We start from the raw sequence: 27,959 nt of genomic DNA on the forward strand, positions 1-27,959 counted from the left end.
ATGTAGATCACCTACAAAAAAAAAAGCATCAACCTCAGTATATAAATTTAGCACCAGATCCAAGCTTATAACATAAATACAGCACTAGAACCAAGCTTGTCACATAAATAAAGCACCAGAACCAAGCTGATACCAAGCTCATAGCATAAATACATTAGCAGAACAAAGAACTAAGTGACTGTGTTGCAAATAGGCTGATAGCAGTGCCTTGGAACATTAGGGAGGAAGAGACAGCACCAGAAAGTGGATGATTCATGTAGCTTCACAAGTAGGAGGAAGATCATCAGGTCAGGTTGACCATGACGGGGCGATCATTCCCAGCCTACATCCGCCTGGTGCCCCTCTTATAAACTAGTGACCAACGCCCTGAGTGACCGCATGGGTTGCATGTAAGTAAGGACGGCCATGCTCATGAAGAGGAACTGCAGTGGGAGCAGAGGATTGGTCATCCCCATATTCAGGATTCTTGGGGCTCTCTTCCAATCAGACATTGGTCAAGTTGATAATGCCTATGAATATCTGTGATAGTAAAACCTTATTTCTTTATATATAATGACCACTGTAGATCCATACCCACAAAATGTTCTGCTTTTCAAGAGACTGTCCTATGAAACTGAGTGAAAAGGGGGGGGGGGGTATGCAAATTTACCACAAGGTGACTGTTTCTGGGGGGGCTTTGTGGGTGTTACTGAGCTGGGGATTTCAATGTCAGTAGGTACGGTAGACCTTTAGGAGGCTATGACCTCAGCAGAATGTTTCTGAGAATAGGACCACATGGTCTCAGGACTTTGTGATGATCCTATCCTGCAGGCTCCAGTAGCGCCATTTTACAGACCTCAGCCTATAAATATTCCACATTACTGGATACTCTTCATTGATTAGATCTAACAGCTTTCAGGCTTTTCTGAAATAGACTGTGGTTGATTGCTGCTGACTAATGGTTTGATGAGGCAGTAGTGTTGGAAAGAACAGCTCGTTCCATTCATACGTAAAGCCAGTCTCAGACCAGCCCTTCCTGGTAACTTCACTCTGCTTCCACCTGACTCCCTGGGGGAATCACTGGGTACATTTCTATATAGCTTTCACTTCCACTAGTGTCATTGCTTCCTAATTCTGATATTGTACATTTAGTTGCTAAGAAGCTTTTGAATATGTGTCATTTATTCTGCCTGCAGTTCTTCTCATTACAAAAGCAAGATCAAATTTTGTGGTTTAATTATCACTTTTTACGCAGTTGACATGTAATGATTTTTGACGCAGTTCATATACATATGTAAAAGGTGAATTAAAAGACTTTTCCAGCTGGCTAACATAGTAACATTTTTTTATGTAAAATCGAGTGACAATGACCATAGGTTTAACAACACCCATAGCCGTACAAACTGTAAATACTAATAACACATGCTAGTACAGATATGCAAGTATCTGACCTGGAGCAATCAGTGCATTGGAGAATCGGGCTAAAGGCCACAATAGTGATACTCCCTATAGTGGAGATGTCTAAACCAAGCATCCCTTTTCAATGCAAGAAATAGAGAACCTCTTTTTGAAACTCTGTAGGAGGGTTCTGCATTAAAAGACCCCCCTCTTGGAACCCTAACTACTAAGGAGTTCACAAAAAGTTGCTATAAAGAGCATTTGTCACTCTGGAGGACATTTATGCATTACAGAAATGGACTATTGTTTTCAGTAGGAACTATGCAATGCTTTGTCTCCCCTGTGGTGGGGCTGTAGAATTATTGAAGACTTTCTTCCAGGTTCCCACATAATTTACAGCTGATCCTGTGATTAGCCTGTCAGGCACCCTTCCAACAAAGATTCAAACCATTTCTGATCTCTTTAATTGAGGTTTAACGCTAGTGATGAGCGAATTTTTAAACTGTTCGGTTTGGCCATTTTGCCTAACTTTTGCAAAAAGTTTGCTTTGGTCCGAATTAGTTCTAACCGAACCGGAAGTTTAACAATCCCTGTGAAACTGGTGAACAACACTGTCTAAGAGCCATAAAAGCCCAGTATAAGGGCTTATTTAGACGACTGTATATCGGCTCGGTTTTCACGCTGAGCCGATATACGGTGTCCTTGTCTGCAGGGGGGGAGGATGGAAGAGCCAGGAGCAGGAACTGAGCTCCCGCCCCCTCTCCGCCCCTTGCCACTATTTGCAATAGGAGGGGGAGAGACGGGGCGAAGCTAAGTCCTAGCACTTAGCTCCACCCCTGTCTGCCCCTACTATTGCAAATAGTGGCAAGGGGCGGAGAGGGGGCGGGAGCTCAGTTCCTGCTCCTGGCTCTTCCATCCTCCCCCTCCCCCCCCCCCTGCAGAGAAGGACATCGTATATCAGCTCGACGTGAAAACCGAGCCGATATACGGTCGTCTAAATAAGCCCTTATACTGAGAGTGTGGTAAGTGAACAGGACCAGTAGAAACTTTTTTCGGGTAAAACTTTGCTAAAGGCCCAGTTTGTACCAAACTTTTAGCAAAGTTTGACTGAAAACAGGGTTCTACTGGTTCGGTTTGCTCAACACTATTTAACACACGTCGGGGCATATTTATTACTGGTGTTATCTCACATTAATTCTGGCGTATGTTTTTGTACCGCAAATCATTTGAGACAAAATGACTGTTGATTTGCACAGAGAACAGACTTACACCTCTCATTCCACTTTTTCAAAAGTCTCTAGAAAAGCGGATGCGATTTACTGCTTGCCCGGGATTTAGAGACATTTATGACATGTGACTTTTTTTAAAAATTGCTAAATGTGTTGCAATCTCACTCCAGTAGCTCAGTGGGATGCAAAGTGACTCCACATTTCTAGACATGTTAAAAGATGCAACAAATTTCTCAACATTGTATGACATTTGATAAATTTGACGCATGAAAGGAACTTAAAGCTGCCAGAAAACTGGCGCCAAAAATTACCCCCGGGATAAATACTCACATACCCCGTGGTCATTAAGGCACTTTTCCTTGTGTTTTTATAATGTTTTTCTAGAAAAAACACTGTTGCCCGATGTTAGCTAGAAATCAAAAAGAAAATATAAACAGTCCGTTCTTCAGTGGATTTTTTTCCATTGTGTTTTTTGGTGGTGAGTAGCTTTTTTTTGTAATCGCTGCTGGGTATAAGTTTGGCTCTTTTTTAGGCATTTTTGCACAGGCTTCTCTATAAAGCACATGAAATGACAGTGCATGTTAAAAATGTGTGAGAAGCAAAATGTATGTATAAGTAAAAAACAAAAAATGCAGTTTTTTTCCAATGTATTTTGTTTATGGTACAACGCCACCACAAAAAAACATGTGTAAAGGTAACCTAAGTCAGGGCATCTACGAAAATGAACTTGGTAGATAGAGTTGCAACGGCACCTGGAATGCCCAACTGGAGTGTCATAAAGAGTACATATTGTGTAGAACATGATGGACTCCATTTATAAGCGACACATACATTTTCTTTATTCATGAGGAAACTTTTAAAAAGTTTGGGTCAGCCCTTTGCTGAACTTTTGCAAAATGTTTGGTTCAGTCCAAATTCTTTCGAACCAAACAGAAGTTCACCAAAACTTATAGAGCTGGTGTATAACTCTATCGAAGAGCCACAAAGCCCTGTATAATACTCTCAGTGGTATACACCAATATTCAGCACTAGTGTTGAGCAAACCAAACCAGTAGAACCCTGTTTTAGGTAGAACTTTGCTGAACCAAACTTTTAGCAAAGTTCGAACCAAAACAGGGTTCTACTAGTTTGGTTTGCTCAACACTAATTCTCTTATCCATCACCTGTCAGTTTGGGAAGCCATTCAATCAATGTAGTAGTCCACAGTAGCTTAAAACAAGGTCTTTATTCTGTTAATGGAAGATGCAATCAAGCCTTTATGTGTGTCTTGTGTAACCTATTCTTTCTTCTCTCTCACAGGTGCGATTTCCACTCTGACAGTTCAGTTCCTTTAATTGTTGGGAAAAACAGCAGTAGCATGGGAAATAAGATTTATAGTATCACAGAACGCACACGTTTGATCGAGGGAAGGAACAAGGTAATCAGCCAAATTTTATATAAAGAAACTATTACTCAACTAAAATTAACTTCTAGTATTTCATTGAATATGCCCCTCCCCCTCCACCGTGGACAGTCAGTAATGAAATGTACCCCCGTGCCTCAAGGAATTGTAATAGTCATGCAGACATTTCTAAAGTTTCTATATAAATTTACACTTAAAAAAGGATCTGTCAGCTCACCCGACATATCTGTTTTACTAAATAGCTGCATTGTCATGAAATAATCATTTTGGAACATTTCTAACATTAGACGCCTACATTGTGCTGTTCCTCTGTTATTCCTTCTGGAAATGTATGAATAAAATGACGACTACCCTGTTTCCCTGAAAATAAGACATACCCTGAAAATAAGACATAGCATGATTTTTCAGGCTTTTTGAGGATGCTTGAAATATAAGCCCTACTCCAAAATTAAGCCCTGCTAACAGTTAATTTAAAAAGTCAATGTAAATAGTGTCCAGGCAGCTATACATGTAAAAAAGTTAAACCTTTTTGAACAAAAATTAATATAAGACACTGTCTTATTTTCGGGGAAACACGGTAGGTGTTATCATTCACCTTGTAAATAGAAGTGCCCTTTCTGAGACAGATGCTGTCAGCACTGATTGGTTACTGTCAGAGTGTAAAAAGACACATTGCTTTGATTAGGGGAATGAGAACACCCAATTGTCAATTTATTCATACATTTCCAGGAGGAATAATAAAGGAATTGCATAATTCATGGTGTTCCAAAAAAGTTATTTAAAGTGATTCTGTCACCAGGTCCATGCTGTACGAACCACTGGTGACACATACCTTAAGTATGCACATTACCCCATGTATGATTTATTCTGAAACATTGTAACTAGAGATGAGCGAGCGTACTCGTCCGAGCTTGATACTCGTTCGAGTATTAGGGTGTTCGAGATGCTCGTTACTCGTAACGAGTACCACGCGGTGTTCGAGTCACTTTCATTTTCTTCCCTGAGAAATTTGCGCACTTTTCTGGACAATAGAAAGACAGGGAAGGCATTACAACTTCCTCCTGTGATGTTCCAGCCCTATACCACCCCCCTGCAGTGAGTGGCTGGCGAGATCAGGTGTCACCCGAGTATTAAAATCTGCCTGCCCGCGGCTCGCCACAGATGCATTCTGACAGAGATCAGCGACAGTGCTGCTGATGCCGGAGCTGCTATAGGGAGAGCGTTAGGAGTTATTTTAGGCTTCAAGAACCCCAACGGTCCTTCTTAGGCCTTAGTCAGAAATCGCAGATCGCACCTATCTGCGATCTGCGATTCCTGTTCTCTTCTCTATATGCGCTCAATGGGGCCGGCAGCAGCAGCGCCGACCCCATTGAGAACATATAGAAGACAAATCATTCTTCTCTGCCACAGCTGTTACAGCTGTGGCAGAGAAGAACGATGTTTGCCCATTGAATTCAATGGAGCCGGCAATACAGCAGGTTCCACTGAAAGCAATGGGCTGCCGGCGTGCGCGGGATGAATTGTCGGGAAGGGCTTAAATATAGAAGCCCTTCCCTGCAATTCATCCAGAAATGTGTTAAAATAAAATTAGAGGCAGGTCTGACTCACACCCCCTTCACACCCACTGCCGGCCGCGCTGAACTCCGTCTGCCGGGACAAGGTAAGTATATATATATTTTTTAATTTTACACATTTCTGGATAAATTGCAGGGAAGGGCTTCTATATTTAAGCCCTTCCCGACAATTCATCCCGCGCACGCCGGCAGCCCATTGCTTTCAGTGGAACCGGCTATAAGCATGTAACCCAGGAGAAGTGGCAGCGGAGTGTCATGCAGGCAGTGATTGTGCTTTGTTGGAGGTAGTGTGGTGCTTAGCTAAGGTATGCATTGCTAATGAGGGTTTTTCAGAAGTAAAAATTGTTGGGAGGGGGGGGCCCACTCTTGCCGCTATTGTGGCTTAATAGTGGGACCTGTGAACTTGAGATGCAGCCCAACATGTAGCCCCTCGCCTGCCCTATCCGTTGCTGTGTCGTTCCCATCACTTTCTTGAATTGCCCAGATTTTCACAAATGAAAACCTTAGCGAGCATCGGCGATATACAAAAATGCTCCGGTCGCCCATTGACTTCAATGGGGTTCGTTACTCGAAACGAACCCTCGAGCATCGCGATAATTTCGTCCCGAGTAACGAGCACCCGAGCATTTTGGTGCTCGCTCATCTCTAATTGTAACATTTCAGAATAAAAACAGTTTGAAGTTTGACTCGGAGCTTCGAGTTACAAAGAGGGACCATGCCCGCCTCTCCCCTCCCACAGCATGCAGGGTGACAGCTCTCTTCCTATACACAAAAGGGGGAAGAGCTGTCACTCTGTAAGGTGCAGGCGGGGAGAGGCTGACACTGCCGGCCTCTGTGACTCACAGGTCAGCTTCTGAGTCAAACTTCAAATTATGCTTATTGTAAAACACTGCAGTGTTTCAGAATAAAACATACATGTGAGCGCTGTGCATGGCCAGTGGTTTGGGCAGCATGAACTATTGACAGAATCCCTTTAAAGGGATTATCCAGGTAAAAACAGTAAAGCTGCTCACCAGGTTGCACAAACATAGAAGTCATGCTCGCTTCACCAGATCCCCCTTTAGTCTTGTTCCAACGGTGTCGGCCCTCTGCTAGTCTCTGCTTCCTGCTGCAGCTGCCCTGACTTGCCATTACAGGGACATGCAAGTACAACAGTTAATCATCGGCTGAAGTGAGCTGGTGATTGGCTGTAACAAACAAAAAGCCCTGGTGGTGTCGTTGCTGTAGTGGGAATTAAAGAGCTTTAGAGAACTGAGCACCATTGGAAGGGAAGAAGCAGGGGATGGGGTGAGGTGAGTATGACTTCTCTTATGTTTGTGCAGCTTGTATTATATACCAGTACACCTTGTGACCGGCAAAGAGCAACAAATGTATTAAGAGGCACAAGACACACCCTCTAAAGCCAAGCCCTGCCTATTTTTTGGAAAAGCGGTGGAGCACCACGTAAAAAGGTCACAGTTATAGTGAGTTTGCCAGAATTGCGACTTTTGGATGCCAGAATTCTTACTTCTAGGCCATAATAAATAAGGCCCATGTTTTTTGCCTGGATAATTCATTCAATGGGGAAAAACAAGTATTTACTATCAAACATGTCAGAAGAGCTGACAGATCCCTTTTAGCACCTATTCCCACCTTGTTTAGGTCTCCATCCACAGGCTCTGTTACAAGTTTCCATCTGAATCGCCAAAAATAGTTTTCAGTCATAGACTTGTACTGAACCACAGCTTCCATTGCCCAAACGGAGACCAATAACGCCTCAGTTTTAGCTGCTTTCAGTTAGTTTCCAGCATTTGTGACGAAGAGAATAGCATAGTCAACCTCATTATGCTATCCAGCACAAATGCCAAAAACGAATGGAAAACTGCTCAAATGGAGACTGTATTGTTTTCCATTTGAGCAGTGGTTTTCTCTAGATGCTGTTTTGGGTGATCCAGTCAGAAACCTGTGATAGACCCTAGGGACAGAGGTCTGAATGACATGTTGACAGACCCCTAAGTCGTGATGAGTGAACTTATGAAAAGTTCGCTTCAACCTGTTTGCTAAACATCTGCAGCAAGTTTGGTTTGGTTCGAACTAGTTTGAACCAAACTGGAAGTTCAACTAAACCCCTAAAAATGCTGTATAAGACTGTCCAGGAACCATAAAAGCCCAAGAGCCATGCAAGGCATTTATAGCTATTAGACAGTCTTATACAACAGTGTTCAAGAGTCAGGATTGGTGTTGAGTAAACCAAACCAGTAGAACCCTGTTTTGGGTAGAACTTTGCTAAAAGCTTAGTTTAGGTTTGTGTAAAACCAAACTTTTAGCAAAGTTTGACCTGAAACACGGCTCTACTGGTTGAGTTCACTCAACACTACCCTAAAGTGTACAGTACTATCCTCTTTCTTAGTCCTATGTCTTTGGATGATGGAAGCATCTACGTATCCTGTATATTAATATGCACTATGAATTTCTGACCCTTTTGGTGTTTACGATGCCAAAATAAAATTCAACCGATACAAGTGAAGGACAGGAAATACGTCCTATTATAACTAACTCATTCAGGCCATGCACGAATGACAGCTATAGTGTTGTACTGAGATTTCCTCTGAGTGTTTTCTGGGCACACATTGCAAAATAGAGTGTATCATTGACACAGTCAACGACACAAGTGCTGTACTTTCTTGTAATATATCAACTTCCATTTTTTTAATGACTCAGTTCCCACATCCTAAACACTTATACTCTCACGTCTCCATTCTATATCAATCTTCTCACTTTTAGCTTCAGCTAATTTTAGTGTTCGGTGCATACGTGACGAGAAGTGTATTGTGTGTAATTCATAGACTCAACATATGCACTTCCCTTGTTCTCTACTGTTGAGTCCAGGGGGTCATAATGTGACTCCAACACGGACGTGCTTCACGTTAAAAACATTCTTAGGCGTGAACTATACATTACTATTAGTATAGGAGTGTAATAGAGATACAAGAAGTAATAGTAGGGGTAAAACTGAAGTGGTCTATGGTGATGTAGTAACACAACCACCCTCTTCCCTTCCCTTATGTTCTTTGTGAGTCTAATATTTAGAAAATCGCTTCAGATTATTTCTATATTAGTACAGATGTAGATCTACACTAGTGGGAGGTGTACTATCTGTACTTCAACCGAAGTCTATAATCGTGGAAATCTTCGAAAAACAAGAACCCAACACTGGAATATGAAATCTGCAATCTTTATTGTAATCAAAATATACTAAGAAAGTCTATAATAATTTAACCTTGTTTTTCTGCACATTATTTTTAAATAGTGGTATAAATAATTGTCAAAAAAAAAGTTATTTAAGGCAATTACTGGAAATGTGAAAAACTTGAAAAACTGTAGTAGCTTCAGTTTCCTTGCAAACGTTTTTTGGAATGGGCTCTTATTATTACTATTACCTCAAATCTTAATACCATCTAGTACAGCCTATATAGTATCAATGTGGCATTTTTCTGCTATTTCAGATTATGGGTTTCGAATAGACCTCAGCCAATGAGCAGGCAACTAAATGTCAATAAATCACATTTTCCCAGCAAAATTTTCACAATCATATCATTGAGTCATTGGCAATTTTATCACTGAGTTCCGTCAACTTTTCTCTTGTGTATGGTCAGCTAATTGGGCATGAATATTCGCTTGAACATTTACCCAATCATCTGCCCATCTGTATATGTCAGCAGAAAAATGATCGCGGATCAGCAGCACATTTTCAGTGTAAGCAGGGAGATGCGCTGCTGAGTATGAGCAACTGTAGGCAAAACAACATTTCATGTATGTTTTAAATGTATGTAAATGCACTTTAATGCTCATTTAACACACCCTTGCAAGGGTGGAGTAAAGGTTTATGATTTGTTGTCTTGCAACCTGTGGGGACTATTTAAATGGGGTATTGTTTGCTTGTGGGGTAGCTTGAAAAAGACCATTCAAGTCGAAACGTTGCTGGCTTCAGTCTTGTCTGTCATGGGAGAATAAAGAAATTTTGCACCCAGCAACTTGTATGCTGCCGCTTTACTCGCATTGTGTTGACCCATTTTTGTCTGAAGTAGGATTCTAGCTGCTTAACAGTCTGGGGTCATCTTTGCCAAATTTTCATAATACATCAAATGTTTTCTATTGGTGAAAGGTCTGGACTGCAGGTGAGCAGTTCAGCATCCAAACTCTTCTGCAAAGCAATGCTGATGTGGTGGATGTAGTATGTGGTTTAGCATTGTCTTGCTGAAATATGCAAAACCTTTCCTGAAAGAGATGTTTTATGGGTGGGGAGCATATGTTGTTCTAAAACCTCTATATACTGCTCAGCATTAATAGTGTCTTCAAAGATGTGTAAGCTGCCCATGCCATAGACACTAATGCAACCCCATACCATCAAAGCTGCAGAACTGTATGCTGATAAGAACCTGGATAGTCCCTCTTTTCTTGAGTCCACAAGACATGGCGTCCATGGTTTCCAAAAAGAATTTCCAATTTTGACTCATCTGACCGCAAAACTTTTGGCAATTTTGCCTCAGCTATTTCTAATGAGTTTTGGTCCAGAGAAGATGCTGGCATTTCTGGATTGATCTGTCAATACGAGCCAACATGACAGCTAGATGTTTATGTCATTGATCTTTTTTTTTCAGACTGCAGGAATACTTGTCATAGATGATTCGTCAGCCTCCGGCATCTATACCTGCACAGCTTCCAATAAATTGGGAATTGAAAGAAGAGAGATACATTTTTATGTCACCGGTAAGAACCTGTTAGAATTTTCAAACATTGTAAAGTAAGAATATTTATTCAAGCAAATTTTATTTCTTTTTATTCCTTTTATTTTTGAAAAACATTTTCAAGACAGAATGGCTCCATAATAATTTGAGAATAGGCTTCCGACAAAACTGTGAAATCCATAGAAACTTAAAACAGTATCATGTTATTTCATTCCGCTTGAAGTGTTTGCCTGGTTTAGAACATGGGCGAGTTACTTTTATGCCTCACGTCTCTCACATTGCAATGTTTTCCCACTTGGTACCAATAGACGAAGGTTTTCCTTTTGACTCCAAATTGCTGTTTTCCGCTGGATATTGATGTTTTGACTGCGCTACTCTCCCTCAGCATGTGCTACAGGACGTGCCTTTGTAGGTGGCCATGTAACCGTCTGTCTGACAGTAGTAGAAGTCAAGACTCACAATAGGACAGGGATTTAAAACATGCCCGAATTGTTCACCGTCTGAAGTGTTCGCTGCAGTCCAAGTACATCAAACTGAAGTAACCCGTGAAATGTTCTTTCTTGTCCATTTGCTGGCACACAGCATGACTGTGGGTGTGTTTGCAATTACCTAGGGTGAAACAGGAACAGAACGGTCTTATCTCCTTGGCTTCCCAATGTCACTAAACTGCATTTTATTTTGAGATTCCTGGTGGTGCTTGGCAAAGATAAACAGCATCTTCCATCAGGAAACCTGGGAGCTATTTCCACAGGAAGTTTCAAATCACTTAAGTAAATAAAACTATTATATATCACTGCAGCGGCCGTGCAGTTAAGCATCACATTGATCTCTGGTTTAAGGTGTAGTAAGCTAGAGCAAATAGATTTTTTTATACATTCTTTGACTTGAATCCAGAAAGTTTCTACTCTTGAGTCTACAAAATGTGCTTGAAGGGGTTTTAAAGTAATAAAAGTTTAATATCATAAATATGAAAAGTTATGTAACTTTCTAATCTACTTTGTAGCAGATTTACTAATACTGTCTAAGTTAGGTGGTATTAGTAAATAGATAGACAGTCTTTAAATGCTCCGAGTTTATGCTGAATGATAAATCCGGCATATCTATAGAATGTCTAGTCTACGTTTATGCCATCTATTAGTTTACTTAGTTTCAACTGGGTATTTGCTGCAAAATTTTGGTGCCTTTTTGGCGCATGAGGATGCATTTAGATCGTGCCACCTTCCTGCAAAGTCACACCTCTTTTTAGAACGTGGTGAAAAAAGGTGTCTAAATGTAAATCAATGTAAAGCATGTAAAACAGTTTTCTGGAACAACTTGCCCCTGAATACGCAATAGTAAATTTGCCCATTTGTGTTTCAAATCCTCAGTATTTTTGAGCTATGAGTTTGCTGCCAGTGAACAAGAATATTAGGGCATATTTACATAGATTGATGTTTCAGGGCAGGCCGTGCACAGCCATGCACCCTAAATCTTGGCCACACCCATTTTTTACTACCAGAATTCTGGCGCAAGTGAAATATTATAAAATATCAGTATGTACCCAAATATTGCTTATACTCAGAGGCTGCAAACCAGTACATATCTAGAAGTGGATACAGAAGCGAATACAGTTGTATCTAGTCAAGGCAATGCTCTGTAAGCTAAATTTTTCAATGGGAGCTGCATAACTCTCTCTTGTAATTTGTTAGAGTCCACGGGGGTAATGTTTCTCCTGGTGGAAAGACCAATGATTTCAATGAATGGCCAAGCGCTGCCTGTGATTGGCTGAGCACTGTGGCCAATCACAGGCAGCGCTCAGCTGTCATTCAATGAATGGCTGAGCGCTGCCTGTGATTGGCTGAGTGCTCAGCCAATCAGTCACAGCCCTTTCAGCAGGCATGGTTTTCAAATCCCAGCTTGCTGAAAGAACTTCATTACAGTGACGAGACCCAAGCGGCTAGATGCGTCTGAGCCCCGACAACGGCGGAGAGGTAAGTATGGATTGTTTTACATTTTTTACTACAACTAGGAATGATTTTCAGGGAAGGGCTTACATTAAAGCCCTTCCCCGAAAATCACTGTGGGGGGTGGCGGCAGCCCATTGCTTTCAATGGGACTGCCAGCAGCAGCAATGGCAATGGCAGAACATCACGATCCTCTGCCACAGCTGTCACGGCTGTGACAGCTGTGGTAGGGGATTCTTTACTCCTATGTTGTGTACGCACTGTGTTACTGCATGTGTTATGTTAGCACCTCCCATACATATGCAGTAACGCTGTGCATGCAGTACCAGTAGCTGCTGCTTTTCCCACCCTAGGCCGCATTGATGTTAAGCAGAATGGGAAGACATCTACTAAGCATGAAGCATAAAGCCCTCCAGCCTTTCACAGTTTTGCCAGGATACACCGGGGTTGGAACAGTACTTCAGCTTCCTGGATAATTCCTTAAAGTCTATATTCACCCATGGCCAATGAATCCAAACCAATACAAATTCACAATTTTCCCATTATTACTCCCCCACTTACTGATATTATGTTCCTCTAATATTGAGGATTCATTTGATTTGCCCACAGTAGGTTTTATGTATATATATTTTAACTCTTTCAGATGTACCCAGTGGATTCCACATAAGTATGGACAGAATGGCGAAAGAAGGTGAAAACATGACCTTAACATGTTCCGTCAACAAATACCTTTACACGAACATTAGTTGGATTTTACGCAGGAGAGTCGGAAATCGAACAACAAATCACAACATCAGTAAACAAAAAAATGCAATCACAGCTGAGTATTCTACAATTCTAACCGTGGTTATCCAGAATGCAACACAATCCGATTCTGGAAACTATGAGTGTAGAGCAACCAACATCTTCACTGGAGACATCATATCTCAGAGTAAGGACATTACCATCAAGGGAGAACATTGCAACGGTAAATTTAACCTTTCACGGACCTCTAAACAGAAAAGAAAAAATTGTACAGCAGAAAGTAGCGTAACCCAATAAAATTGACTCGGACCATCGTTCTCAAAGATTGTGATTGAAAACCAAAGGTACTGAATATACTTCCTGGAAGGACTAGAGAAATGGCTGCGGATGTATGGAGCAGTGGCTTGCCGCCAGTGTAAACTGCATTCTTATCATTCTCTACTGTATCGGAAGCCATTTATGTTCCTGAAATAAACCAGTCCAAAGATGGAAGAGATAATGTACAAAGATTATTTTGCAGATTTGCTCCAGTGTTAACCATGCACAAGCCTATAATGAATATAGTACCAAGGAGGAAAATAGCAATTCTATCCAGATTAGGCCAGATCTGTAGCATATTTTGCAAGAGTTAGGGTTACTTTTACATCATTTTGTCTGAAGACAGACATCCTGTTCCAAAATATATGAAGAACTTGCTTTTAAAATAAATCTCAGGTTTGGAAAATTAGGAAACTTCTAATTGCTTTAAACCATTTAATGATAACATGGAACACAATGAATAGAGAATTAATATGAAACATCACATCTTAACTTCCAATAACTTGGTTTCCATATGAATTGACATTTAGTCATTTGCTGGGTAGCTATAATGCACCTTACTGATTGAGCTGCTATATTACAGTGTCAGAGCGAGAAGGATCTGTCATGTATAAAGAGTATCACGTATAGGAGGAGGGTTCATAATTGAAGGTGAACACTTATCATCAATGGAAGCCATTGTCGGATTATGGAAACCTTCTTTCGGCCATGGACTTCTATGAAGGCCGATTCATATAAAGTATTATTTTGCATGAAGTATTTTCCAACTGGCAGCAGATATATATCTGAATGAAAGCTGGTTGTTTGGTTCTTACGATATGAAGTTAGAATGGTTCTGTTGTTTTTAGAGAACATTTGGCCAATTATTTCTATGCAATCATAGCTATTATATTAAATTATTTAATGTTTTAAAATGTATGGCAGCATATATAGTATGATCAAACACCTGAAACTATGGCAGTTTACACAGCATGGCTACTTTATTAGAAACACCCCTCTAGCAGTGTGTAGGACTTCCTTGGCCTTCAGAACGGCAGCAGTTTGTCGTGCCGTAGATTCCACTAGGCATTGAAAGTGTTATGCAGAAATATTGACCCACGTAGACAGGATTGCTACTTGCAGTTGGCACAAATTATACGGAAGTGCTGCCATGCTCTGAATAGCTGATTGGAAGGGTTCATCGATTCATGCTGCTTGCACCAAATTCTGACCCTCCCATCAATGTGGTGCAACAGAAATCTGGATTCACCTGACCAGTCGATGTTTTTCCACTGCTCAGTGATCCAATTTTTGTGCTCTTCTTTCCCACTGGAATCTGAGCCTTTCTATTTCTACTAGACCGCAATGGCACTGAAATTGGTCATCTACTTTTATAGCCCATCAGTGCTAAGGAACATTAGTTGGAGTACCATCATGGTATTCAGCTGCAACTTGCTTGACTGTGCACCGCCTGTTCATTAGTAGAGTTCTTGACATCCATCTCTGATTCTTGTTGTCCATGAGATATTCATGTCCACAGGGTCCCCTTTTGATGGATGTGTTTCTTCAACCACACTATTCTCAGTATACTCTCCACACTGCTACATGGGAGAACCCCACAAGGTTGGCATTGTATGAAATCCTGGCCATGATTAGTATAGCACTAATGACCAGGACTCATTAAAAGGTGCTTAGATTGCTCAATTTGTGGATTCACACTGAAACTGATCCGCAGAAAATTTGTTCAATTGATTTTATGCTGCACCTTGGGGTTACGGCTCTAATCTCCATACAAGGAAGCTCCAATTGTATAAGGGCCGGTGCTTCTAATAAAGTAGCCATTTAATGTTGCTTGCATCAAACCCTACTGTAATGCGTCAAGTTAGAAATGTCCATCAGAAGATGTGGATTGATCAAATGATTGATAACTATGGGGATAAAAGGTATTTTTATGAAAGGATTTCATGTTGCCTTCCTATTTTTATAAATACATATAGAATATGATCATTTAGTATTGGCAGCATAGTATAGATTTGTATGGCTTCACAAGTTAAAGATTTTACTGGGAAGCACCAGATCACTTCTAGGTTGATGTACGGTTGGGTAACCATGCTTTTTCGAACGTCATTGTCCTGTGACCCTCTATAAAAGTAGAGTATTGGCCACATGATCAATCCATTGGAAGAGCACCAAATAAGACAACTCTGTTAAATTATTTAGCAGAAGATCATAGGTGACCTATTTGGTTGGAAACATGTAGCTATAGGTCACCAGAAGGCCACCATTGACTTCTTTGCTTGCATCATGGTAATATTGAAGTGGACTAATCTGTAGAGGAGACTGCTGGTGTTTGAGATGGTGTTGAGGTGTTGAACTTCACTCTTGGTGGTAGATGGTGCTTGTTCACTAACCATAGAAGTCACTGAGATGCAATTCTTTCAATACTGGAAATAATTATATAGCTAATATATTGCAAAAAGACCCCTATATTCAGCTTTGGAAGGCAACTACATGTGTTGTTTATTTAACTATTAACTTATTCTACCAAATGAACAATAAAACAATGACTAAGAAGGCACAATGAGCACCACATAGTAATGGAATATATCCTAAGTGTATACTGTATATATGTACTGCATCAAATCTTCACATACAAGATAAGGTTAAGGCTGAAAACTCCTCTAAGTTGACTTGTCTGGGAACTAATGTAATTTCTGAATATACATTAATCTAATTAGTTCCTATGGACAATTTCACATATTCAGCATGATGCAGCTGATTATTTTTTAAAAACCCTCAACAACAACAGTTATTTCCAGATTGAAAAGTTTGTCTATAATGTACATATATATACGTTACGTGCAGCCGTAGCTTAAAATGATTGCATTGTAAAAAGGCAGCAAATATTTAAAAATAACCTACACTTTTGTATGTTTTTATTGATGATTGTACATAATTTCGTTAATATTTTAATATAAAAATTAAGTATTAAGTATATAAATATCTATTTGGATGGGAATGCACTGAAAAATATGCTGAAGAAAAGGTGTGACTTACATTGTTTACTGTTGTATGATGGGATATAAATTTGAGGTGTCTCCAGTTCATCTACAAGGCCGGGTTTTGCATTTAACTTCTCCCTGAGCCTCTAGATTCTGGTGGTAAATAATGGCTGAGATTATGGGGCTACGATAGGTTCAGGATCAGAGATGAGAGAACTTTTCGAATGTTTCGTTCAGCCAGCTCACTTAATTTCATCAAAAAGTTCAGTTCAGCCCAAATCAGTTTGAATCTAACCAGAAGCTCATTAAGACACCTAAAACTAGCAGTGAACATTGTCTAAGAGCTCTGAAGCTATGGTGGTGGTGGTCCTTCAATAAATGCAACTTAGTGGCTAACTCTGTTGCCTTGCACAGCTGGAATCCTAAATTCAAATCTGACCTAAGATAACATCTGCTTGGAGTTTTCCAATTCCATGCAGATACTAGGTTTTTTTTAGATTTGAACCTAGGACTCCAGCACTGCAAGGCAACAGTGCTAACCAGGGGCGTAGCTAAAGGTTCATGGGCCTGGGTGCAAAAGTTTATCTTGGAGCCCCCCAACTTCTCTTAACCCCTTAACGCAGAGGCGTAACTTGTAGCTCCTGGGCCCCAATGCAAAAGCTGTAACAAGGCCCCTAACTATAATGCTTTCTTCATAGTACTGGGCTCCCTATATGGAGAAGAGAGGCCTTATGGGCCCCCTAAGGCTCCTGGACCCAGGTGCACCGCATCCTCTGCATCCCCTATAGTTACGCCAGTGGTGCAAACCACTGAGCTATATCCATCGAAGGTCAATTGCCATAATTGTTTCAGGGCTCTTAGACTGTTTACTTATAGTTCTAGGGGATTAATGAACTTCTGGTTCAGCCAAAATGACCCCCCTGAGGTTTGAGTTTTCACCAAAGCGAACTTTAGTAAAGTCAGGTTCTACAGGTTGTACTCACTCATCTCTATTCAGAATGTTCATATTCCAGGCTCACTCTCCAATAGTTTTCTTAAGGATAACCCTCAACACCCCCTGATAAAAAAAAAACAAAACATAACGCTTCCTTCTGGACCTTCTCCCACACCTAATAATGGTATTCTGAAGTATACAGTACAAGATTTAGTATTTAGTTGGCTTTTCTTTTTTTGAGAGGGACTGATTTGTCACATTGTGCCAATATATTAAGGACATGTTCACATGAAAAACTTTTCATCAGAAAAATTCACTGCAAAATCCATGCCAGAAATCCAAGAGTCTGTGGAATTTGACTTTTGAAATGCTACAGATCTATATACAGATTTAGAATTTTTCACATTTTACTAAATGGGAAAAAAATCACATGTGGCCATCTGCTGAGGTTTCACGCAAAAACTGGCAAGAATTAGCATGTCAATTCTTTTTTTTCTATGACCTGCAGTCCTATTGAAAATAATGGGATGCAGAAAACATGCAGATTCCAACAGGGAATTTCTGCATAGAATCTGCATCAGAATCCATGCGCATATTCCAACAAGGCCTAGTGGACACTTGAGGACCAGTGTGACAACACCATGGGAAGAATTTATTACGCCAATTAAAAAAGTCTCAATTGAGCAAAAATTGTGACTTTTTGAATTTACTCCACTTACATCACTTTTTTTTTAAAAAGGGGATGTGGCATGGCCACCCCGGCTCGACAGATTTAACTGAAACTTACGCAAAAACATTTGTAGATCCCATCAGAAATCTACACTAGCTCTTGGCCATTGTAGATTACTGTGTAGGCACACAAACGGCCCAAGTGGCGCTTAATGTATGAAGATCCTCTGGAGCCTCTTCATACATTGGATGCATTATGAGTGGCAAGGACTGTATTAAGATCAGCATTTGAAATGATGTCATAATATATTCCCCTTATATGTGTGTGCTTCTAGTTTATAGACAAAAGTTTCATAAAGCTGCATAAGATTACAAAAAGGTCATTTCTTGATAGAAACTCCACCACTCTTGTTTATAGGTCGCGTTTGCAGCTCAGCCCCTTTTAAGTGAATATTCTGAACTGCAATCCCAGATTCAGCTCATGGAAAAATGGTGCTGTTTTTGGAAAAAAAATTAGACCCTTTCTCTTCAACAACCTGTTTACCGTTCATGTCTAAAGATAAGAGCCAAGTACATAATCTGATTGATGTATATTATCATAGACAGCCCCAGATCTTTCTGTATTGCTCTCTATATAACCACTGCCAAAAAATGTGATGACATCACCATACCGATATCAAAGTGATCTCCAAATTGGCATATCTATTTACGCTTGCTCCGACTTTTAAACTGTCTGAATGGTGGGAAGTCTATAAATATCTCGGACGTAGCTTGTTTTCAGATTGATTTACTTACGGCACTAATCCAAAATAACCAAGTCCTTAAATAGGATTATCATGGAAAGGGGACAGGAAGAATGGGATTGACAGAAAACAGAAACAGTGTAGACACACAAGATGGAATTCTTTAGAAATCTTCAGACTTGGGGCATGACTTAATGTTTTCCCAGTTTAATAAAATAAATGACTTTGTCATCCAGCTGTTAGAAACGACGTGCAGAATCTGCTGAAAATACGAATATGGTGCACGTACATATTGTAAGGGAAAGACCCGGAACTGGAGCCAATCAGTTCACGGTTTTATAAAGCTTGTACCACTAACATTAGAGGTCTGGTGTATCAAAAGACGGGGGAGACCTCCAACTAGGTGATATTGTAATATATGGAGGTAACAGGGGGCATAGAGGGATTACACTGTATGTAAATGTCTTTGCAACATTTTAGGATGGAAGTACTGTATATATTATTGCATAGTGTTGATCTACAAGAAACCGTCAGCATGCTGACTGTGAGACGAGTGCTATAGAATTCTTAATAACACAAAGCTGGCTAAACATGTTTATATGCTGGGTCCAAGCAGGTAGTAAATATCTCAAATGTAACTATTTTTGAGAAGTCTATTGATGAGAAGCTGATATCCGGCTACTGCGACTCCCTACAATCAGCCATAATCTATGAGGAGACATGGCAGTAAGTGTTCAATTTCTCTGCAGCACCTCCACAGGGGAAATGAAGCATTACACAGTGCTCATGGAAAACAATGCCTTGCCCGTGGAATGCATGCACATGTATGGTCCTCCGCAGATTTTCTTAAGCTGTTCTCAGCCCTTTCCCTCCTCTTTTAACTCAAAACTCTCTAATAGGGCATTTGAAAATGAGTTTTCTAAATTCGACAGTCCTGTTGAAGTACAATCAGAAATAACAATAGCAAATGTGATTTGTGGAAGTTGCATGAGACGGGGTGACCATTATGGCTAGTGAGAGAAAAGAATTCCAGCACTTTAATAAAATTGCCACTTTTTGCCACTACCATCTTTTTTGTTGCAACAGCATTATAAGCACAATTTGATGAGTAATATGAGGCATATGACTAATGACTTGCTGTGTGAAATGGGTCAGAGTTTTTTTGTGGTTTCAGTAGTTTATTATACGGCCAGTGATGGCTGAGATGAGAATAAAATAGCAGCCTGTATGCCGCAGTCACCAGGGGCTGGGATTACGAAAACCACCAAATTGGCTATTCTATACTGTTTACAAAACTACTGTAGAAGTGAATGGAAGTTATAGAAGCAGCATAGATCAGCCAATTCAAGCATTTCCCTAATCCTGACCACTGGTGGCAATGGCATACACATAGATATTCTCATCTCAGCCATAATTGGTTTAGATGGGAACACCCGTTTAAGGAATTAATGGTTTTATTCAAGTCATGGCTTTCTTTATCTTCCTTGATGTTCTTTGAAGACACAAGCCTTGGACTATTTGGAGGAATGCCATATGTGAAATTTCTTTAAAACATTACCTTTCATAGGGTCTTTCATTTCTGTTCATTCTACCATGCCTGACCAGCCTAGAATTTTTTTTGTCAGTCAAGCTTTAAGTTTAATACACAAGACAGAGCTAAAAAAACACCCTGAGTGGTACAAGAGTTCTAGTTCTAGGTATATTGATTATGTAATTTAAAGGGGGCAAATTAATCCCGGCATGGGCTTAATTTTGCAGAGTACAGTGTGCTAAACTGATGCAGCTTAAGGATCTGTTCATATTAGCATCATGGTGTCCACTATGGATGAATCCATTTGATCTTCCATGATCCCACTGAATTATGATCGGTTTCATCAGATTTCCTTTACAGAAAAGAATAGCACTGCAGACTACTATTACTCTAAAAAAAAAAGCAAAGGAAACCCAATGGAGTTGACCAGGATTACAAAAAAGGTCTCCTTTTTTTCCTAGAAACAGCACCATTCTTGCCTGTCAGCTATGCCTGATGTTATAGTTCATCCCCCATATAAGCGAATGGGGCAGAGCTGCATTACCATACATAGCAAGTAGACAAGATAGCTCCTGGTTCTGGAACAAAAATAATTTGAGCCATTTTTTTCTAATTTTGGACAACCCATTTAACAATAGTGTGAGCAAACAGGAATTCGATGACTTCTTATTTCATGTCTACTTCCAAATATTGGCTCTTTGTCCTTTAAATACTTGAAATGAAGTATGTTTTTCACAAGTGAATCCAATCACTAGTAGTATTGAAGGTGACCATTTTTTTCACATCCAATGACATTTTCAAAAGGCAACATTAACGACCCACGAAGCTTACACTGTGAACTGGAAGGAAACTTTCCAATAAATTAATACAGTTGTGTATATTCATTCCATATAAACTCCTAGGTCAGTATATAACTTATTTAATGTCAAATGTCAGAAATTACTTATTTATAGAGCGATAACCGTCTTAAGATATATACATTAACATTGTTCTGTGTCAAATGTACTTATTTCAGGGTCTTTTTATTGCAATACAATATCTTGTTATTCAGTGGTAACATATTCTATGTATATTGTATATATTTTCATATTTTAAGATGGCATTTTAATTAATATTGAAAAATTGTATTAACAATTTATAAAATATCCCTATTTTTGCACGTGTCTGTGGATTTGATATGTTATTTTTTTTTTTTTTTTGTAACCTGGATTTCTTAAGAAAAAAATTAAATTTGGATGATTGTTATTAAAAGTTATGTTTTCCTGTTTTACTTTTGTATTAGTTCTCCATTATTCTGGACACAATAGACGACCCGTCTGTGCTATAATGGGGTTAGTCTGCTACAATGCAAGTTGATTGGTACCCACGGGTGGTTTTTAGCATAGAACAGCAGGAATAGTATTTGAACAGACAGACAACAATATGATACCAACAACTTCTGGTTGGGAACCTGTAAAGCAGTTTCCTCCCTCATGATCCTAAACTGGGGTCCGACGACTGCACTTTTCTTTCACGTGGGAATAGCCATTGTAAGTGTAACGAGTAAACAATGGCATTTCCTCTAAATTATGTTTCCAAGCAGAATAAATATGGTGGGAAACAATCAATAGTGTGACAGGTTTCCACAAATGATACATGCAGCAGCACCAATTACTATGCCCTGTATTGTCTTCATCCTTTCTGGAATTGTATCTTAAAAAGGAAATTAAGATGTACGCATATTTGGAATTAAATGGGAAACTTTTCACATTACACATTAAAGGGGGTTTCCAGGATTTAAAAAAATGGCTTGGGGAAGGAAACTTTATAAAATAAAGCAACGACTTATGGTCACCCATTATACAGTACTATGCAAAAGATTTAGGCAGGTGTGGAAAAAAATGCTGCGAAGTAAGAATGCTTTCAGAAATAGAAGTGTTAATAGTTTATTTGTGTCAAGTGACAAAATGCAAAGAGAACGAACAAAAGAGAAGTCTAAATCAATATTTGGTGTGACCACCTTTATCTTTAAAACAGCATAAATTTTTCTAGGTGCACCTGTACCAAGTCAAGGGTTTGGTAAGATTATAGTCACGTGTATGATTAGCCAATTATATCAAAGTCAAGAAAAAGGCCAAGGAAGCTTAGTGTAGCAGATAAAAGAGACATAATGCTTACTTCCCTTCAAGATGTCAAGCAGCGCCATCAGCTCAGCACTGTTAGAAACCAGTGGTAACCAGGTACGCCCATCTACTGTTTGGAGAAGTCTGTTCAGAAGTGGTCTTCATGGAAGAATTGTGGCCAAAAAGCCATGCCTTCGATGTAGAAACCAGGCCAAGTCATTCAACTATAAATGAAAACATAGGAAGTGGGGTGCAGAAAAATGACAGCAGGGGCTCTGGACCGATTAGTCAAAATGTGAAATATTTGACTGTAACAGAAAGCAGTTTGTTCGCCGAAGGGCTGGAGAGCCGTACAATAATGCAGGCAACAGTGAAGTGTGGTGGAGGTTCCTTGCAAATTTGGGGCTACATTTCAGCAAATGGAGTTGGGGATTTGGTCAGGATCAATGGTGTCTTCAACACTGAGAAATACAGGCAGATACTTATCAAACATGCAATACCATCAGGGAGGCATCCAAATTTATTTTACAGCAGGACAACGACCCCAAACATACAACCAATGTCATTAACCCCTTGACGACTGCCCATACGTCTTTAGATGGTGGTTGTCAACGGGGTTTATTCTGCAGTGCTAGGGAGAGCGGAGGCTCTGCTGTCGGATGATAGCCCTAATAGCAGGGACCGAAGAAACCTTTGATCCTCGCTGTTTAACCATTTAAATGCCGCAGAGGTCCCGATGGGTTGCTATGGCACCCTGAGGCTTAAATATAGCCTTTGAGTCTGCTATCTGTGATGGCCTATGATGATCAGCAGAGGCTGAGCTTCATAGGCTTTTTAATACACTACTATGCTGAAGTATAGTAGTGTGTTAGAATAATGATAAAAATGGTGATATTCAAGTCCACTAATGGGGCAAAAATAAAAAATATAAAAAAATGTTAAAAAAGTCAAAAAACCACCTTTCACCCTTTACTATAGTAACATAGTTCGTAAGGCCAAATGAAGACAATGTCCATCTAGTCCAGCCTGTTTATCCTCCTGTGTTGTTGTTGATCCAGAGGAAGGCAAAAAAAACCCCAAGAGCAGAAGCCAATTAGCCCTTTTGGGGAAAAAATTCCTTCCCGACTCCCTAATGGCAATCAGACTGTTCCCTGGATCAACCCCTAATAGTTCCTACCTACCTGTATACCCAGATTAACAATTAACCTAAGATTTATAACCTATAATATCCTTCCTCTCCAGAAAGACATCTTGTCCCCTCTTAAACTCCTCTATGGATTTTGCTATCACCACCTCCTCAGGCAGAGAGTTCCACAGTCTAACTGCACTTACAGTAAAGAACCCCTTTCTATGTTGGTGATGAAACCTGCTTTCCTCTAAACGTAGCGGATGCCCTCTTGTTACCGTCGTAGTCCTGGGTATAAACAGATCCTGGGAGAGATCCTTGTATTGTCCCCTCATGTATTTATACATAGTTATTTGGTCGCCCCTTAGCCTTCTTTTTTCTAGAGTAAATAATCCCAATTTGGATAGCCTCTCTGGGTATTCTAGTCCCGTCATTCCATGTATTAGTTTAGTCGCTCTTCTTTGAACCCCCTGCAGTACTGTAACATCTTTCCTGAGTACCGGTGACCAGAACTGAGCGCAGTATTCCATGTGGGGCCTGACTAGTGCCTTATATAATGGAAGGATAATGTTCTCGTCCCTCACCCCTATACCTCTTTTAATGCACCCCAAGACTTTATTTGCCTTTGCAGCAGCTGACTGGCATTGGTTACTCCAGTTTAGTCTACAATCCACTAATACCCCCAGGTCTTTTTCCATATCACTTTTCCCTAGTGGTACCCCATTAAGTGTATATTGGTAATATCCGTTTTTGCTGCCCATGTGCATAACCTTACATTTATCAACATTGAACTTCATTTGCCATTTTTCTGCCCAAGCCCCCAGCTTATCCAGGTCCGTTTGTAGCCATACATTGTCCTCCGTTGCATTAATTATATTGTGTAATTTTGTGTCATCTGCAAATATTGATAATTTGCTGTGCAGGGCCTCTATCAGGTCGTTGATAAATATGTTGAACAGAATGGTGCCTAATACTGAACCCTGTGGCACCCCGCTAGCAACTGTGGCCCAATCAGAATATGAACCATTTATTACCACCCTTTGCTTTCTGTCATTGAGCCAATTCTTTACCCAATTACACACGTTTTCACCCAATTTCGAGCTGTCTCATTTTGTATATTAGCCTATTATGAGGTACGGTGTCAAATGCTTTAGAGAAGTCCAGATATACAAGATCAATAGATTCTCCCAGGTTCAGCCTAGAGCTTACTTCATCGTAGAAACTGATTAGATTTGTTTGACATGAGCGACCCTTCATAAACCCATGCTGGTGAGGAGTTATTCCCTTGTTCTCCTTGAGGTACTCATCGATGGCGTCTCTCAGAATCCCCTCAAAAATTTTTCCCGTTACTGAAGTGAGACTTACTGGCCTGTAGTTACCAGGCTCACTTTTGGTCCCCTTTTTGTAAATTGGAACCACATTGGCAATGCGCCAATCCAATGGTACAACGCTGGTCTTGATAGTGTCTAGAAATACTAGATATAGCGGCCTAGCTATCTCATCACTTAGTTCCCTTAGTATCCTTGGGTGTATTCCATCTGGGCCTGGCGATTTATCGATTTTAATCCTCTTTAATCGGTTCCGCACTTCCTCTTGCGTTAAGTATGACATATTTTGTGAGGGATTCATTTTATTCCCCTGCATCTCGTATGGCATTTCCTTTTCGTTTGTGAATACGCTTGAAAAGAAACTATTGAATGGATTTGCCTTCCCTTTTGCATATCCTTTTGCTGTTAATATAGTTGAAAAATAGTTTCGGGTTGTTTTTGCTCTCTTTGGCAATCAGTCTTTCAGCCTCCTCCTTGGCAATTTTGAACCTATCTTTGCATATTCTGTTTTTTTCCCTGTATGATTTTAGCGCTTCTTCGCTGCCTTCTTGCTTTAGTAGTTTGAACGCTTTCTTTTTTTCGTTTATAGCCCCTCTTACCGTCTTGTCGAGCCACATTGGTTTTCTTTTAGTTGAGATTCTTTTATTTTTTAAGGGAATGAACTGCTCGCATGAGGAGATTAGGATCCTTTTAAACTTTTCCCATTTGTCCTCTGTACTGATATTTTTGAGCATGTTGTCCCATTTATCGTTCAGGGCTTAGTCAGACGGGCGTTTTTAGCCGCGATTTGCGCATGCACATGCGTCCGGCGATTTTATAAAACCATTGCTTTGCAATGGTATCGGACACATGAGTGCTTTTTATGCGCTCGTCCGATAAATTATAGAACAGAAATCGCAGATCGCACCTATCTGCGATCTGCGATTCCTGTTCTCTTCTCTATATGCACTCAATGGGGCCGGCGGCAGCAACGCCGACCCCGTTGAGAACATATAGAAGACAAATCATTCTTCTCTGCCACAGCTGTAACAGCTATGACAGAGAAGAACGATGTTTGCCCATTGAATTCAATGGAGCCGGCAATACAGCCACTCCATTGAAAGCAATGGGCTGCCGGCGTGCGCGGGGTGAATTGTCGGGAAGGGCTTAAATATATAAGCCTTTCCCTGCAATTCATCCTAAAATGTGTTAAAATAAAAAAAAATTGTATACTCACCTTTCTGCTGCAGCCGGAGTCCAGCCGCGGCCGCTGTCAGTTCTCCTGAACTGCTTCTCGGCACTATTCAGCCGGCGGGGCTTTAAAATCCCCGCCTGCTGAATGATCTGCCTCTGATTGGTCACAGCCCTGACCAATCAGAGGCAGGTTTCACTCACACACCCATTCATGAATTCATGAATGGGTGAGTGACTGCTGCCTCTCAGCGCTGAGCCAATCAGGGGCAGGTCTGACTCACATCCATTCATGAATTCATGAATGGGTGTGAGTGAGACATGCCTCTGATTGGCTCAGCGCTGAGCCAATCAGGGGGCAGGTCTGACTCACACCCCCTTCACACCCACTGCAGGACGGCCGCGCGGAGCTCCGGCTGCCGGGAGAAGGTGAGTATATATATATTTTTTATTTTTACACATTTTAGGATGAATTGCAGGGAAGGGCTTATATATTTAAGCCCTTCCCGACAATTCATCCCAGGCTCACCCGCAGCGCATTGCTTTATATGGAGCCGGCTCTATTGCCGTCTCCATTGAATGCAATGCGCTGGACAGCTCCGGCCCATTTCTAATGAAACGCGGCTAGGAGCAGATTTTCGGGCGATTTGCGGGCGATTTGCGCGCACCGGTCACGCGATTTGCGGATGCGCATCCGTCATGCGATCCGCAAATCGCGTGAAAAAACGCCCGTGTGACTAAGGCCTCAAAATGTATTTATTGGTTTTATAATAAAGAGCATGTTAACATCATCAACAAAATGGGAAGGTGTTGCGATACAGAAAAGAAAATTGGGCAGCCTGTTGGACAGGGTGTGGTGGCTGGGAGGTAGGACGAGCCAACTCTCGTGCCAGCCCACCAGACGCCGTCGCCAACTGTACGGAAGCTATGTTACTGAGGCTGCTGCCTGATAAAATTGGTGTTGCAACATTGTGAGAACACTGGTAATAACAGGAATATAAGATGGGGGGGTGAGGATAGGCAAGGGGGAGGAGGTTGAGGTCTAGGAGAAATAGACAAGGAGGAGGGGGACGGCTGTCAGTGGCCCGCGCCCTGTATCGGATTCCAGAAGTTGCGTGACAATGGAACAACTATTTTAGGTTAAGAGGGTAGTGTACCTGTTAGAAGCCATGTCTTTAGATCAGGGGAATTTCTGAACACAATCCAGGCTGTCCAGGCGGCGAAGTACTTTGGGGAGTTTCCTTTGTCTGCGGCACCCAGGTCCTCCATGTGGCAAATGTTATCCATGATTTCCAGCCAAGAAGTCCTCATGGCAGACAAATTTGTCTTCCAGAGTCTTGGTATATTCTGTCTCATGGCTATCAGGAAGAATCTAAAGATGTTTTTCTTTGATTTGGAAATAGGTCCACGGACTATGGACAGCAGGGCCGCCTCGGGCGTCAGGGCCACATTGTCTTTGTAGATTGCGTTGTAAAGATTTGTGATTTCCTGCCATAGGGGCATAACCAGAGGGCAGGACCACCAAATGTGGGTGAGGTCTCCCCTCCCGCCCTGGCATCTCCAGCAAGCGTCCGGGGTCTGCAGGTATATTCTGGCTAGTTGTGCCGGGGTTCTGTACCATCTAGACAGTATCTTATAATTGGTTTCCTGAAATTTGGAGGTGGTTGCCATTGAGTGGGTTAATGTATAGGCGTTTTTCCAGGCGTCGTCCTGGAAGGTTTTCCCAAGCTCCCTCTCCCAACTTGCCACAAAGCCTGGTGGGTCCTCCCATGTCTCTTCTTCCAGGAGGAGGCTGTAAAGAGCTGAGACTTTGGCTGGGTTAGGGGGCGGGGAAGTGCATAATTGTTCGAAGCGAAATAGAGGGGCCTGTAGGGAGGTCAGGGGACCCAGGGATAGGACAAAGTGTCTAATCTGTAAGTATTGGAACCACACTCCGGTCCGGGGGCCACCCCCCTCCAGTAACTCACCCATTGGTCGGACCCCCGAAGTTGACACCACGTCCCTAACCCTCAGGGGCATGTTGTCCCATTTAATGTTACCGATAGTAGTTCTAAGCTGATC

The 27,959-nt window shown here is 41.0% G+C and overlaps 1 protein-coding gene across 1 annotated transcript in view; it reads left to right on the forward strand.

Annotated features, from left to right (window-relative positions):
- The window catches only part of FLT1 (fms related receptor tyrosine kinase 1), a 74,421-nt gene extending 53,047 nt beyond the window's left edge, over positions 1-21,374 (forward strand). The window contains exons 11-13 of the mRNA XM_066583297.1: positions 3,906-4,023; positions 10,223-10,331; positions 12,896-21,374. Coding sequence (XP_066439394.1) covers positions 3,906-4,023; positions 10,223-10,331; positions 12,896-13,293 — 625 coding nt within the window. The 3' untranslated portion in view covers positions 13,294-21,374. The remainder of the gene's footprint in view (positions 1-3,905; positions 4,024-10,222; positions 10,332-12,895) is intronic.
- Positions 21,375-27,959: the final 6,585 nt, after the last annotated feature.

Source organism: Eleutherodactylus coqui, chromosome 1 (assembly GCF_035609145.1).
Source record: "Eleutherodactylus coqui strain aEleCoq1 chromosome 1, aEleCoq1.hap1, whole genome shotgun sequence".
Lineage (NCBI taxonomy): Eukaryota > Metazoa > Chordata > Amphibia > Anura > Eleutherodactylidae > Eleutherodactylus > Eleutherodactylus coqui.